This window comes from Mustela nigripes, chromosome 12 (assembly GCF_022355385.1).
Source record: "Mustela nigripes isolate SB6536 chromosome 12, MUSNIG.SB6536, whole genome shotgun sequence".
NCBI classification, from domain to species: domain Eukaryota; kingdom Metazoa; phylum Chordata; class Mammalia; order Carnivora; family Mustelidae; genus Mustela; species Mustela nigripes.
The window spans coordinates 136,413,942-136,430,706 of NC_081568.1; the positions used below are offsets into that span (position 1 = coordinate 136,413,942).

At 36.1% G+C, this 16,765-nt stretch overlaps 1 protein-coding gene across 5 annotated transcripts in view; it reads right to left on the reverse strand.

The window, feature by feature from the left end:
* Window positions 1-16,765, reverse strand: part of CSNK1G3 (casein kinase 1 gamma 3) — a 115,219-nt gene that overhangs the window by 54,307 nt on the left and 44,147 nt on the right. For all 5 annotated transcript variants that reach the window (XM_059418422.1, XM_059418418.1, XM_059418420.1 and 2 more), the window contains exons 3-4: window positions 12,592-12,632; window positions 8,090-8,159 (exon numbers count right to left, since the gene is read on the reverse strand). In XM_059418422.1, the coding sequence (XP_059274405.1) occupies window positions 8,090-8,159; window positions 12,592-12,632 (111 nt within the window). The remainder of the gene's footprint in view (window positions 1-8,089; window positions 8,160-12,591; window positions 12,633-16,765) is intronic.

The following is a 16,765-nucleotide window of genomic DNA, read 5'->3' on the forward strand; positions in this document are numbered from 1 at the left end:
TTTTTAAATTTAAGATTCTTATGTGATTAATTTCTCACTAAAAATACTATAATTACCACATCACATACAACTAATCTAGTATCTGCACCATATAAACCAAACTAAAACCACTGTTAACCCTTCCTTCTTATATTGATAACGTACAGCATTCTTTAAATGTATACATTTTCCATCAACTATAAGGGCTTCAACACAAAAACTTTGTACACTTTTATCAAAATACTTAACATACTTATGTATTAAGAGCTCAACATTCCATAAGTGACAGAAATTCCCATACAGAGAGGCTTCCATAAGGAATGAGGAATATTATGTATACTTAAGAGGACTTCTAAAAGCAATTCAGCTAAGAGAGAAAAGGGAACTCTCAGAAGCTGCTACATCAACTGTTGGTTATCTGAGCTGAGATTAAGTCTACACTAACCACTGGCTCACCCATACAATATTCTTTATTACGTTTGTTAATACCAAAATACAATAGGTGACATCCTAATTAATATATTCACTTCACATTAATAGTTTTTACAGTATTTTCTCTGTTTTCTCAAATAGACGGAAAGAGTAGATACATGGAAAGAGTAGAATTTCTTAAATTTCTTCAACACAGAAAAACTCTAATCAGGCTTCTCTATGAATAAATGAAACTTCAAATATTAACAAATGGATGTAGCCAGGTTTAAAGGCTTTGTACTGTTACAACCTTTCTTTTAGTAAATAGTACGATCAAATTTCCATACATTATGGAATCACCAACACACATTCAGCTAGCAAACAGACCGAAACTGCCTTGAAAAAATGTGAAAATGGAGGCGTCTGTAAAACACAGAGGCAACAACTAAATCCTGACTTTTTAACAAGACACAAACCAAGAAGGCAGAGGGGTCAGTACAAGGCAGGGAGAGGTGCTCTTTTAACAGCCCCTGAAAGACAATACTACGAATAGGTATGATTTCTAAAAGAGCCACTGCAGCTATTATCAAATTATTGTTTAGAACTACATAGTTCAGAGCATATCAAAAAGCCAAAGCATGGACTTAGAAACAATGATTTAACATATGCATGGTCTCAAACAGGGTGTTTAATATCACTCCTATAGCTGCAGATTTCCAACAACAGTAATTTATAACAGAAAAAAGATTATTCTACTTCCTTTGGTAAGCAATAATTTATGACAAAGAACGGCTGTTTTAATCTCTGAGAGAAAGATTATCAGCTAATAAAGAGATTCTGAGGAATAAATAATTGCCCCCAACAGAGGGGCCTTTGAAAACCATTTGATGTGAAGAATTAACATAAAGAAACAATACTCAGAATCACTGATCTTCAGAGAAAATTACCCCATAAATTTCAAAGCATAGTCCCTGCACTCTCATCAAGTATCAACAATTCAAGTAAATAAAAAACCACATTATTCTAATAATTAAACCCTATCTTCTCTACAAAGTTATTATTTTTAGATGGCTGAACTGTACAGTTCAGTTAATTAGATAACTATCTGGCTATCTCCTAGGTTTATCATTTCCATTATTTCAAAAAATACTTATCATTGATTTTTTTTTCCTTCTACTTCCAGATTCCTAAAATGAGGAATTAAATTTGCCTAATTAGAGAATAATACACAAATGAAATAAGTTAAAACAAATAAAATTTTTGAAATGGTACAGCTATGCTTCTGTGTCAGAAATGAAATAAATTAAAATTATAATACTATAACAATCTTTATAATACTGATATATCAAACTTTCAAAACCCATCACAGAAGTTTTAAAAAAACACTACAGGAAATTCTGGGAATTCTATATCACAACTTCACATCTAGTAAAAGAAAACAGTCCCTCTCATTTAAGAATTTATCAGTTCAATCATCTACCAAGGAACTACAATTGTCAAGCATTCTGCTCAGTTTCAAGGATAAAAAGGCAAATATATCATTTTATTTGCCTCAAAGAGTTCAACTGTTAGTGGAGGGGAAAAACATAAGCAAACAATAATGAAATATAGTATGATACATGAAAAGCAAAGATATATTCATACTAATGTCAGGTCAAAGAAGAAGCATTTTTGTAGAGAGTGGAAAACAATGTCAGGAAATGCATTGCAAAAGAGGTGATATTTAGCTAGGGCCTGAAGAAACAAATTTGTTGAGAAAGAAAGACATTCCCAAAGGAGAATACATACAGATGAAAATACAAACATCTTTTCAAGGAACAGTAAATTGAGAGCAACCAGAAAAGTGAGTTCCCAGAAAGACAAAGAAATTTTATTCTAAATGGTAGGACAGAACCCTGTGTTCATCCTAACTGGCCAAAATCAAAAGATAATCCAAAAAAAGCAAACAGGCCTTTGAGAAGAGAAAAAAATCACTGAAAAGGTAAGGAGAAAAGAAGGGAGGGAGCAAAATTCTAAGTATACAGAATTTCTCAATTCCACTAGGGACAAAAATGAATAAATTTTAAGAATGGAGGCAAGAGGTAAAGAATTGGAAGTCACGGAGCGCCTGGGTGGCTCAGTGGGTTAAAGCCTCTGCTTTCGGCTCAGGTCATGATCCCAGCACCATGGGATGGAGCCTCACATGGGGCTCTTTGCTCGGCAGGGAGCCTGCTCCCCCCACCCCTTCTCTCTCTGCCTGCCTCTCTGCCTACTTGTGATCTCTGTCAAATAAATAAATAAAATCTTAAAAAAAAAAAAAACAGAATTGGAAGTTATCCTTATTTAGACACCAATTTCATCTTTTTCTCCCTCCTCCAGTTTCAAAAAATTTAAGATCTTAAGATGAAAGCCACATGAAAAACAGGAGGAGGAAGCTAAAGGGAGCCGATGCCTCACTTTTGAGCAACTATATCAAACCTACAATGGTCTGTCTACCTGAGAATTCCTTGTTTATTTTTCCTCACAAAACGTCCCTTCACTTGTGTAACTACTGCTGTCGTGATTCCTGTTACTGACGAAGTCATTCGTGCCCAACGCCAAGGTCAGTGTGGTTTTATCTCTGTTCCTCTTCTCAAGTCACACTCTACTCTCCCCTGGGGGATCCCAGCCATTCCCTTCGTCTTAGAAACCACCTATGTGCTAATGACTCCCAAATCTAGATCTTCTTTGACTCAGTAAATGCTGACTGGATATGACAAAACAAGACTATTCAATATATCACATCTTCGCTATCACAGAACGTGATCATGGTATCAAACACAATATTATTATAATCCTATGGAAAGCTAAGTAGTAAGAGAGAGCCAATCCCTCATCTAAGCACTAAAGCTAAACAGTCCCACTGTCTGTAAAAAACAGATTCAATGAACAAATGAGAGAGAAAACGGAAAAAACTGGGCAGTTAGAGAAAGAGAACAAGAGACATAAGGACTTACTGGAGGTTCAAAACCCAGACAGGCAGAACTAGAGAAATTATGTATGTTTTCAGGGACAGTTCAATAAATAATTCTAAATCTTTTCAAATCTGTTTTTAAAAAATTTTTTAAATTTATTTACTTGATAGAGCACAAGTAGGCAGAGCGGCAGGCAGAGGGAGAGGGAGAAGCAGACTCCCCACTGAGCAAGAAACCCAAGGCGGGACTTGATCCCAGAACTCTGGGATCATAACCTGAGCTGAAGTCAGATGATTAATGACTGAGCCACCCAGGCACCCCAAAATAAATCCATCTCTTAATTTTTGTTTTTACTGTGGTCAGGCATACATGATAGAAAATGTGTTATTTTAATCATCTGTCCGCGTGCAGATCAATGGCACGAGGCAAATATTCACACTGCTGTGCACCCGGCACCACAACTCAACTCCAGAACGCTTTCATCACTTCATACTGAAACTCCATATCCAAGAAATAATATTTTCCCATTTCCCTATCCCCTCAGGCCCTGGCAACCACCATTCTGCTGCCTGTCTCTGTGAATCTGACTACTCTCGGTACCTCAAATAAGTGGAATTATATAGTATTTGTCCTACTGTGACAGGCTTATTTTAGTTAGCAAAATGTCCCCAAGGCTCACCTATATTGTACCATGTGTCCAAACTTCCCTTCTTCTTTAAGACTGAGTAATATTTCAGGGTACCTGGGTGACTCAGTCAGTTAAGCATCTGGAGTCCCAGGATCAAGCCCAACATCTGGCTCCCCGCTCGGCAGGGAGTATGCTTCTCCCTCTGACCCTCCCCTTTCTTGTGTTCTCTAAATAAATAAATAAATAAAATCTTAAGAAAAAAGACTGAATATTTCATTGTATGTATAGATCGCATTGTTTATCTGTTCATCCACTGATGGACACTTAGGTTGTTTCCACTTTTTACTGCAAATCATGCTGCTCTGAACATAGCTGTTTGGATATCTGTTAGCAGGCAATCTTTGGTACAGATAATAAGTGGGATTGCTGCATCAAATGGTAAATATAGGTTTGATTTTTTTTTTTTTGGAGGAACTGTTTTCCACACATCTGCAGCTGTACCATTTTACTGTGCCCTCAGCAATGCACCAAGATTTTTATTTTTCCACATTCATAGCAACACTTGTTGACTGGTTGCTGCTGTTTTTCATTTGTCTGAAAACAGCCAATCTATGGGTATGAAGTGGTGTATCTCTGTAGTTTTGATTTACATTTCCCTAATGATGACTAATACTGAGCATCCTTTCAGGTGCTTATTGGCCATCTGCATATATTTGGAGAAAAGTCTACTCAAACCCTTTGCCCACTTTTGAAGTGGACTGCCTGTTTTCTCGTGGTTGAGTTTTAGGGGTTTGTTAAATAGTGTAGCTATTGATTAACTATACCTATTTTTAAAGGGAACACTAACAAGCAAACTGCTACTTAAATAAAACTTAAAGTACCTTAAGAGAGTTAAAGCTAAATTACTTTGAATGGCTCATTTATGACTAAGAGTACTCTGAAAATAGAATCCTTTCAAATATCAATTCCAAAATCCATCTTTTTTTTTTTTTTTTTTTTTTAAGCAGGCTCCATTCTGACTGTGGGGCTTGAACTCAGGACCTTGAGATCAAGAGTCACATGCTCTACTGACTGAGCCAGCCACCATCCCCAAAATCAAACTATTTTAAAAATCATCAGTCCCGGGGCGCCTGGGTGGCTCAGTGGGTTAAGCCACTGCTTTCGGCTCAGGTCATGATCTCAGGGTCCTGGGATCGAGTCCCGCATCGGGCTCTCTGCTCGGCAGGGAGCCTGCTTCCCTCTCTCTCTCTCTCTCTCTGCCTGCCTCTCCATCTACTTGTGATTTCTCTCTGTCAAATAAATAAATAAAATCTTTAAAAAAAAAAAAAAAAATCATCAGTCCCTCCCCAAACAACTAAAGTCTTTTCTACATAGATGACATGGGCACTCACAAATGTTTCCAAAATTCATGTTTGATTTAAAAAACTATGTAGTAACCTAAACTGACATGATTCACATAAAATACTCAAAACTATTCACACTTGAAAGCTTCATGCAATACCATTCATATTTCAATCTGTGTAAATGCTATGCCACAGAGCACAGGGGGATCACCTGATATATATGGAGTGTCTTCTACATGGTGGGCCCTGTTACTTGCAGTCCTATGGCATTCAAGGATAAAGACGTAGCCTTCATTTCTATTATTACTCTGACATAAAGTTTAAAGTTAAAAAAGGCAAAGAATACAATAATAAAATTAAGTGTACCTTTGATGTTTAATTCAATGACTCCCTAAACTCTAAACTGACTTATTCATTCTTCTCTAATTAAAGTGTTCAACCAGATTTTTTGAAATGATAGCTTTACTATGTAAGTAATGATTGATCTGTTGTCTTTAAATCTCCCCAGCATCCAATCTTCCTTCTGATTAACACCTCAGTTTCCCAATAGGCAACCACCTTACCCCATTCTCAGTCCCGGAGTTTCAGGTAGCTACTAAGATGAGCAAAAGACCTAAGTTTCGGCAATCAAATTCAAAGCAATAAAAACAAGGAAAGTCATGGGACATAAAATAATACAGTAAGATTTGGTCCTAGAACTTTTGCAAGAATTTTCGGGAAAGACATGACATTATAGGGATGCCTCGGTGGCTCACTCAGCTAAGCACTGCCTTTGGCTCAGATCATGATTCTGAAGTCCTGAGATGGAGTCCCACACCAGGTTCCCTGCTCAGCAGGAAGCCTGCTTCTCTCTCTCCCTCTGCCACTCACCCTGCTTATGCTCACTCTCTCCCTCTCTCTTTCTCTCTCTGTCAAATAAATAAAATATTTGAAAAGAAAAGAGAAGAAATGACATTATAATTGCTAAGTTCGGCTACTGGTAACCACCTCTGCCATCTCATAAAAAGGGCCAACCAGAAAATGAAGCTTACACACTTACACACACACACACACACACACACATAGAGGCAGAGCACAGAAACAAATTCAAGAATGTCCCTCATGCCCTCATGGCAGTATTTGAAATCCTGGATACAATAATGTCTTATAAATAGGTCCCTTCTCTGAATTTCCAGGAGATGAGCCAATAAACTCCCCACCCCACCCCCCACTTAGTTTCTTAGGGCTTTCTATCACTTGCTACTTCTAACTAACATGTATGATTTCACATATCATTGGTTTTATTTCCCCCTATCCTTTAAATCTCAGTTGTCAATGATAATTTTGGTAACTCCTGGAGGGCTATCTGTATCAGACTTAGATGTGCATTATAAGAAGCCTACAGTGATAAAAAACATTAACACAAAATGTCAATTTATTGTCCTCACAGTGACTACTCATTTGGAAAATATGCTGTTAGGAAAAAAAGAATATGCAAATTAATAATGCATTAAGTGCTCAATTCTATGAATTAGAATATAAACATGTACTTACAAAAAGACACATGAAAAAACTTTATTTTATTAAACCTGGGGAAACAAAATATTCCTACCTGATAAGAAACTACACATAAAAAATCATTACAGTTAGCAGAACAGAAGTAAACAAAAAGCATAGCTGTGAGAGGCTTCCACATAAAGGCAATGCAACATACTATAAGAAATTTTCTCATTAGTTTTTTTTCCAATGGCCAAAAATATCCGTTCTCACTAATTTTAGAGTTTACATAAAAATACACCTGTACTTTAAAAAAAAAAAAAAAAACCTGTATTAACTTCCTACAGTCACTGAAATTACTGCACAATTGTTGCTTAAAACAGCAATTTATTTTGTCACAGATCTGGAGGCCAGAAATCTGAAATCAGTCTCATCAGATTAAATCAAGGTGTTGGCAGGGAGGGGCATGTTTCCGCTGAAGGTTCAAAGGGAGAATCCTAGAAGCCTCTTCCAGGTTTTTAAGACTGAGCATTCCCTACTTATGCTCTATCACTCCAGTCTCTGAGTTTGTAGCCATTTTGCCTTCTCCTTTCTGTGTATTAAAATACCCCTCTTTTACAAGGACATTTGTGGCTGTATTAAAATACCCCTCTGCCCCTCTTTTACAAGGACATTTGTATCTAGGGGATACCCAGATAATCCAGAATAATCTACCCATCACAAGATCTTTAACTTCATCACACCTGCAAAGGTAAATTTACAAGTTCTAAGGATTATGATATAGGTATCTTTTACGGGGCCATTTTTCAGCCTACCACTATGTCATAGGTCATTTCAACAACTATAATACCACCAAAAAAGGCTAAGGCTATAGAAGTCATATGCATCTTGTATTCTCACACTAAATTTTTTTCACAATGTTCTCTATTTATATTAGCAGCAATGCAGTAAGCTCCCAAAACTGTCATAATTAAAATAAAAGGAGGGGCGCCTGAGTGGTTCCATTGGTTAAGCAACTGCCTTCAGTTCAGGTCATGATCCCAGGGTCCTGGAATCAAGTCCCCTATCAGGCTCCCTGCTAAGCAGAGAGCCTACTTTTCCCTCTGCCTGCCTCTCTCTCTCTCTCTGATATACAAATAAATAAAATCTTGAAAACAATAAAATGAAAACATTAAGAATCTAGTGAAAAAATGTCTTATAAGCATAGCCTTAAGAAATTATTCATTTTAACCAAATTTAAAATACTATTCTTTGAAACCAAATATGTTATGATAACAATTCATTTTATTACAAATGTAAAAAATAATACACGACTTTACCTCCAGATCCTAACTGTTTGTAGAATCTGTATTCCAAATGTAGCTGTGGTGCTCTGGATTTCATGGGCTCCTAATTAAAAAACAAACAAAAATAACAAAAAAATATTTAAATTATTAAAACATCACTAGGCCCAATCCCAAATGTTATAAACCTTGGTGTCAACTCTTGCATAATTTAATATTCTAGAAGGCATCTTTCCCTAAGGTTAGATCCAAATAAAAATCAACTTTACATTTAAGTAAAAACAACTGATACCATAAATGTACATAATGTCAACGGGCTAATAGAAGAAGCAGAAGCAATAAGGAAATCTATATGTCTGACTCTTTGACCCTGAAGAAAATTATACTCCAAACATTCATGACTAGGGAAAATGGTGGCTCTTACTCTTTTTCTCCCATTCCCAAGAAGTGACCCCTGAACTGTGTATTTCTCATGTAAAGGTTCTAGGTTAAAGGGAAGTCACAGACAAGTGAGAAAGAACAAAGAAGAAAACTTTGACAGAAGCAAGATTTTTTTTTTTTAATTTTAACTAGGGTATAGCTTACAATAAAACACAGAGTTTGTTAAGTATTATACCCATGAGTTTAGGTAACTACATATATACTCCCACAACCACCACCTCAAAAAACCTTTAGAACATTTCCATCATCCTTCCCTCAGAGGTGGTTACTTGTTGACTTTTATCACCTTTGGATGAGTTTCACCTGTTGTTGGATTTCATATAAATGACATTACACAGTCTATGTTCTATATGTGTGTGGCTGGCTTTTTTCACTCAACATAATGTTTTTAAGAGTTATATACACAGAGAGAGAAACAACATAAACAAAAGCAAAAGACACTCTAGATATAAGTAATAAGCAATAAGTGCGTGAAAATATCTATAGAAAGCAGTTAACTATTTAACAAAGTAACAGGCAATCTGTATAAGATCCAGTAGGAAAGTATAACAATGTAACAATATTTAAACAAAACCAACAGAACTTCAAATTTTTTTTAAGACTTCTATAAGTGAACTTGCAAACTCAGTGTGCCAACAAGTTAACACAACAGAAGAGAGAATATGGAAACTGGAAGATATATGGAAGAATGTCCACAGAACTCTAAATGATTCTCATTTAGAGAATGCCTCTAAAGAAGTTATACGGAATGAATGCATTATGAAAGAAAAAAATGGAAAACATAGGGGGAAAAAAGATCAGACAATACACAGAGAAAGTCTAATAGACATTTGATAAGCGTCCCAGGACAACAGGAGGAAAAGAAGTGAGCAGAAGCAACAACTGAAGAAGTAATTGCTATGAATCTTCAAGAACCAATTAAAGACAACAAACCACAGACTCAGGAGGAATATAGATCCCAAACAAAAGAACTAAAAACAAATCTATACCAAGACCTATCATAATGAAAACTCTAACCCATGACAAAGACTTCAGATAAGAAGTGAGTAAAATCCCAGGGGAACAATTACAGTCATAAACATAATTGTGAGAGAAAACAATGAACTTAGCTCCCGAGAGGCAGGACAGAATAGTTAAAAGAACAGACACTAAAACCTCACTGTTCTGAGTTTGAATCCTAAATTTGCTATGTACTAGCTGAGTGGTTTTGGCAAATTACTTAACCTTTTTGTACTTCTCAGTTTCCTCCTCTACTAAAGAGGGATAAAACTTTATCCTCATCATTATATACACATTCATTAACTGTTTATATTTTATATATATATATATATATATACATATATATATACATTTACATACATGACTTAAAACAGTGCCTTCCATATAGTGAGTGCTGTAATACCTATAAATTCTTCACTTAACTCTACAGAAGTATGTAACCATAAAATGTAATGAAAGATGCAATCACCAGTGAAATTAAATACGCAACTTACTCACTCACTAAAACTCCCTAGATAAAAACAGAAACTCCCATCTAATTTAGGTAAGTCAGTTCAGCTTGATTCCAGTACTTTACTAGCAGTAAAATTTTATTACACCATCATATAACAAAAGTTTAACAGGCTGACATTTTCATTATTCATGAACACCAGGTTATTAGATGAATGCAAACAACAACAGATGAGGGTACCAGCTGAGGTCAGATTAACAAATTACCCAGAAACAAACTACCAATCTGAACTAGGATAACATTAAGAAAATGTGAAAACCTTTCTAAGAGATAGAACTGAAAGTAGTCACTGAAATCTGCTCTCTGAACACCACTATTATCAAATTGCCCCTATTTGTAACCAAAAAATAGAAATCAGATGGCACTGAAGGTAGACAAACATAATATTTTCAAGTGATTGCTTTTAAGGCGGGTCCTGAACAAAATATATATTTCGTATATAAGATATACAAAATATATATATTTTGTATATAAAAATATTTAATAAACTAAGTACCAAATGATGGTCCAGTAGTTTATGTGAAATGCCTTCTGTCCTACCAAGCTATTTTCCTGTCCTACCAATCTATTTTTTGGGTGAATTCAAGGCAAAGGTGCCTCTATACCATACTTAAGCCTCAAAGTATTAGACACAGATCCAAAGAAATTGCCAGTTTCACAAGGAAACCACAATTATTATACGTAGCATTGAGCAATGTGCTTTATAAAAAGGGGCAAATCAGAGCAGAGGGAGATTGTTCAAAAAATAAAGGGAAAATAATAACTAAGGGCATAGTGAGACATAATAAAGATAAAACTAAAAAGAGTTGTACACACATGTGTATATGTAAGACTGAGAGATGACATACTAAATGTTTACTAAGGCGTCAATGGAGCAAGCAGGGTAAACAAGTCCGGAATCTGAGAGTAACAAGATCTAAGAGTTACCAATTAATGCCTGAAACAGACAAGGGCAGGTGAGCCTAGAAGAGTGGCTCCTGCTTTGACACCGTGGTTGATGCGCCACAGCGTTATCAGTTCACCATCACAGCTCCTGGGAGCTGCTCACTACTGGCTGCTAGAGCAATAACACCGAATATGGGTGTTGCCACATTCCTATCCTTGCGTGCCACCCCCACTCCCAACACCACACAATGTCTAGATCCTAGGTTGCTGGCCTAGAACATGGAAAAAGGAAGAATTCCAAAGACATGAAAGTCAGCAATGCTCTTTTAGACACTGTCCAATGCCTGCAACCTCAGCCTCCCTCTGTGATTCATACAAACTCTTGTCCCTTGTTTGGATTTCATGATCAGAAGAGAATCTTGTCATTTTAACTTGCTTTCTATGCAGATCAGCCTACAGAAAGCAAACATGTTTACAATGATTTGTGGATTTGGGGCGTGTTAATAATAGTAAAATACCTCACTTTAAATTAGAAGTTAATTCTTCCAAATATTTATATCTCTGAGAGCTTGACTGATGGTGTGAACTGATGGTTAATGTAAATCCACTTTTAGTTGCCAATGACAAGCTTAACAGATGACCTAACTAGATTTGTTACCATAAAGCCAAAGAGAGACCTTAACACTAAGGTGAACTCATCTAGGCAAAAGCCAGTACCAAAGCACATGTCAGCCAGCCAGTCTCTCCTGGTGGAATCAGAACCCTATTGTGCATCTTTACTTCCCCGCAAAAATAAACAGCCTTGTTATAGCCAAAGTTCGTCTACAATCACAGAGACACTTAAAATTAAGTAGTACAAGTTTTCTATCTTATCTCCAAAGATTTTCTATTTCTCTGCTGCCTCTTCTTCTGATAGTCTCTCCTTATATATTAATCTCACATTACCCTAGTAACAGTGGTTCTTTTGGCAGAAGCAAGATTGACAATGGCAAGAGGACTGGAAAAACCAAGCCGCTCAAGCTTAACCTCAGGGAAATCTGGCTGGCAAGCCAGAGAGAAAAGTTGTGCCTGAAGAAAGTTGGGTCTCATAAAAATTCCCAGATCCCAATTCCTCCAGAGAAGAGCTGCCTCACAGCTGTCATAGTTGGCAGAGTTAGGACTACAGAAAGGTCCCATGGGACTTTGCTTTCCCTGCTATCCTCCACTCACATCAATAATTTCTGAACCCCTGAAGGTCAAACAAGAGCCAGTATTACCATACAGAAAAGATCGGTAGAAAAAGAGATTTTGGAAAATACCTGGAAATATATTTTCAAAGAATGTAATCCTGAATACTAAGGACACTTCTGTCCAAATGCTTGACTCATTAAGAGAAATTTCGTTTTCTAGTTTTTCAACAGTTAAAAATGCCAATGTGCCAGGTTCTTTAAATGAAAAACTGTGCCAAAACTCGAAAATGAAATTCTAAATTGCTATCAAAATAAAGGGTCTGCGTTCTCGTGGCATAGAAACACAGACATCTATACATTATCACATACTTGAGGGGCATGCTTATGCCTGCAGCTTAATGACAGAAAATTCAGTTATGCATATCATTTTCCCAGGAAACATTCAAATTACAAATGATATGAAAACAGAAAAGTAAGTAAAATATAAACTAGTCATCAAAGACAAAACAGGAAAATTAGAAAGGTGAACTTACCAGTTTAATTGCCACATATTCATTTGTATATAAATTTTTCCCTTGAAAAAGAAAGAAAAAATGTCAGATTCTACCAGTAATTAATTCTTAGAGATATATTATGTAAAACTCTACTCTGGGTGGGGAAAAAAAAAAAAAGCACATAATCTAGTTACATAAAGCAAAGGGGGGGCACCGGGGTGGCTTAGTTGGGTAAGCATCCAACTCTTGAGGGTCCTGTGATCTTGGGCTCCTCGCTCAGCGGGCCATATCCTTGATATTCTCCCTATCCCGCACCCTCCTGTGCATGCACAAGCATTCTCTCTCTCTCTCTCTCTCTCTCTCTCAAAAAAATCTTTAAAGCAAAGGTCTTCACATCCAACTGTTTTAGCAAAAACCTCAATGACAAGGAAATCTTAACATTTATCGATTCAATGACGTATTTAGCATTTCACCTGGATTCAGAGTAGAAGGTGATACTAATAAATACATTAGCCCACTTACAAAAATGGAAAGATTATTATTTTGCTGGAACACTGCACACAACTCAGAAAGTCAATCAATAGTCAAACACATGCTAAAATAAATGTCAAAACCAGAATGCCTATATAAAAAGAATACAAAATTCCTTTTCCAGTCACCAGCTCATTTTAAATCCTTCATTATTATGAAATGTGTTCTCATTAGAGCTCAGATGTAATCCAGTAAATACATTAACCCAGAAAAAACCTGGAATATATTAAAAATGAAACAAAGAAAGAAACATTATTCAATAATTGCCTTTGACAAACTAGTTAACTACTTCGAGGGGAACAAGGGTTTTTAACATCTTAGCTTATGACCACATTAAATTCTGAATATTTTAAAATGTAGATATAGATTATAAAATGAGAAAAAAAAATTACCCAATATATAGGAGTCTTTCTGAGCATTTTTAAAAGGTAGAAAAAGTTAAGATTTTATACAGACTGGAAAGCATAAAACATGTTAACCTCTGTATGTCGAAAAAATTTTACCATATACAAAGAACAGGCAAGTAACAAACCAAAATAAAGATTTAATACCTTTGATACATAAATTAATGTTCCTTCACAAGTACAGTAAAAAGAATTTTTTAAAAAAAGGTGACTTCTGAATTTCCAGCACTGTTTCAATAAGCGTGTCTTATTTCTATAATAAGAAATGCAGAAAAATGATAGCTTTTTTTTTTTTTTTTAATTTTGATAGTAACCGGCCCTGCTTACATGGCTGCTGAACAGAGAACAGGCAATCATCAATGTTCACACATGGGATTTTCTAGCATAATACCTCTAACTTCCTTTTCAACAGTAACTAATGAGTGGCAGTAAAACTAGGCACAATTTCAGTGTCAGATACCCAAAGCAGTGTTTGTTCATACAAATACGATAACAAACATCTGAATTTTGTCCTTATTTTAATAAAAGTGAATGACAAAAAAAGAGATTTCTTTTTTTTTAAAGCATTTGTACCCATGCTAAATAAATAGCATAAGGCTCCAAAGCCATGAGACCTGGAACAGGGATGGACTCAGTAAGAGTGTACATTCATTCAAGTTATTGGCTGATCCCATCTTAAAAAAAACAAAAAATTCCAAAAAAAAGTAACACATTTTCAGTCGCTTGGTTCAACATTTAGAAGTGCCTTTGGCTATACCTTCCAGAATACAGTATGTATGAAATTCAGGCTTCCTCAAATAAGCACAGAGTAAATCATTTAATGATACAGTGAGGAATTCATCTTGAGGAACTGATGTTTCACAAAGGAATAATTCTGTTTTGAGTTCAAAGAGAGAACTTGTATATCCTCAAGACGTTATCATCTTTTCACAACTACGCATGTGATGCTTAATCACAGGTACCCAAGGGAAAATATCCACGGGACAAAAAGTGAGGTTAAATACAAAGAACACAGAACCAAAATATACCAAATTCTTCCACAAGTACTGTTTTTTTAACTGGCATTTATAAAACCAAAGGTCTACTTTTAGGTCAGAGCAGAAAGCACTAAATCCTTAAAGCATCATCTTTTTTTTGAACACAAAAGATTTTATTGAACTCTGAGGATTATATTTTTAAACATGAGCAATGTTGAGACAATACTACCAATGCATCTGTGCTACCTAACAGGCAGAGCCTCACAGTTGGCTTTTAATCAATGTTTGTTTTATGCATGAACAAACAATGACACGCTAAGTATGTCTTTGTGAGTATAGTATGAGAGAGAGAGAGGGAGTGGTATGTGTAGAGGGAATCCAGTTAAGACAAGGCTCCAAGCAGACTGGTTCCGATTAACTGATGTTTTAATCCCATTTCAAAGGACATTCCCAGTAGAGCTCTGTGCTATACTGAACTTGAAAACATGGATTTACCAGTTGGGTGGTACTTGGATACTTGGGTACATAGAAACCTATGTTCTACAGAAACTATGTATATGTTTATAGCAGGAATTACTAGTTGCCCACCAATATCCAAGTGCTCCATTCTCTAACAACAGAATGACTCAATTTTAAAGCGGCAGTCCAGCTAGAGACATTTCCAGCCTTTCTTCCAGCTTGGTGTGGCCATGTGATTAAGTTCCAGATATGAGCGGACAGAAGGTTTGTCACTCCTCACTTCCTGAATGATTTTGTGTTCTCCTGGCCCATTTTCTTCTTCCTGCTGGCTGGCTGGCTGGCTGGCTGGCTGGTGGGAGAAAGCAACCAAAGGGGCAATCACCTTACATACAGAGACTGAAGCCATATACTGAGGATACAGAGGTGCCCTGGTGGCCTGAGGGCTCTTCCTCTGCTTTGTGTTACAGAAAACAACAAAAACCTATTTTGCTTACTACCACTATATTCCAGGATCTCTTTGTTAGAGCATCACAATCTGTTCCTTATTATGACATTTTTCAGTTAAGTTCCATAATATGCCTCAGTTAGTAGCAGTAAAAATCAATAAGTATAAAAATGATGAATGCACTCAAATCTGCATTATTTATTCAAAATATTATCATAAGGCCTGCAGAATTTTCAATAAAACAATTCTTAAAAACAATCAAACAAGAAGAATTATCAACTATATAGAAGAAAAGAAACAACAGTAAGAGAAGTTATTGAAACTCCTGTGGCATACTTCATTATGTCAAAAGTTCCAATAACTTATTTCAGAAATAGTATCCCATAGAGCTATATGTAACAACCTTGTTCTGTGTTCTTTTATGCAGGCAGGGGTAGCCAAGAGAGGGGACATAGAAGAGGCTCAGGAAAACAAAGTTTATTATCCTCACAGACAAGAAGTCACAGGAGAAGTATCACAGTTTGGTCAAGTGGTAGGGGACAGAAACAAAGGAAAGGGAGCTTAGATCAAAGGCTTTATTGGAGTTTCTGTAGAAAACCAAGGCAAGGCAGGATCAACAGTTCAGGATTAACTAGTTTGGATAATTCTGGTGGCAAATAATTAAGGGTCTTTGGGCTATAAAGGTGGTCTCTCATCTTATACCTAGCCATGGGATGATTAATGAAGACTGCCTCCTAGAACATACAGGCCAGACAAAGGAGGTACAGCTCTGCACCAGTTATTCTGCAGATCAAAGGCATGTTCCCAGCTGAGTCCTTTGCGATGGCTAGGAACTGGCTAGCCCCAGCAGGAGTAGTCTCTCCCCAAGCAGAAAGATTTTTTTAAGGTGTCAAAATTCCTGATTATTCAGCAGTATTTTACTGTTTTTTCACTATATGTACCATATACAGGTTCAGTATATGGTACACATAGTTTCTCATATTGCCCCGGTGAAAAGGGTCAGCTAGATTCATTGTGTGTGTATACCAACACACACACGCACACACACACGCACAGAGGTATACATACACATAAATGTATTTATAAACATATACACGTATAAACATATACACGTAGTCATTTTGAAATTAATTACATAAAACCACTTTTAAATAAAAATGGCCAATATACTATAATCCTACAGTCATAGCCACAAAGAGATAAGAATACAAATACGTATATATGATCACCTGTAGAGCTAATTTATACATATAAATTTAAATAAAAATACATAGAACATGTCATCAATATAATTTCAAAACAGAACAAATATCTTGATACCATCTTTTAAGGAAGCAGAACAATCACTGTGTTCCTAAAATATGCAGGTACAATGCTGGTCCTTTACATTATCATCT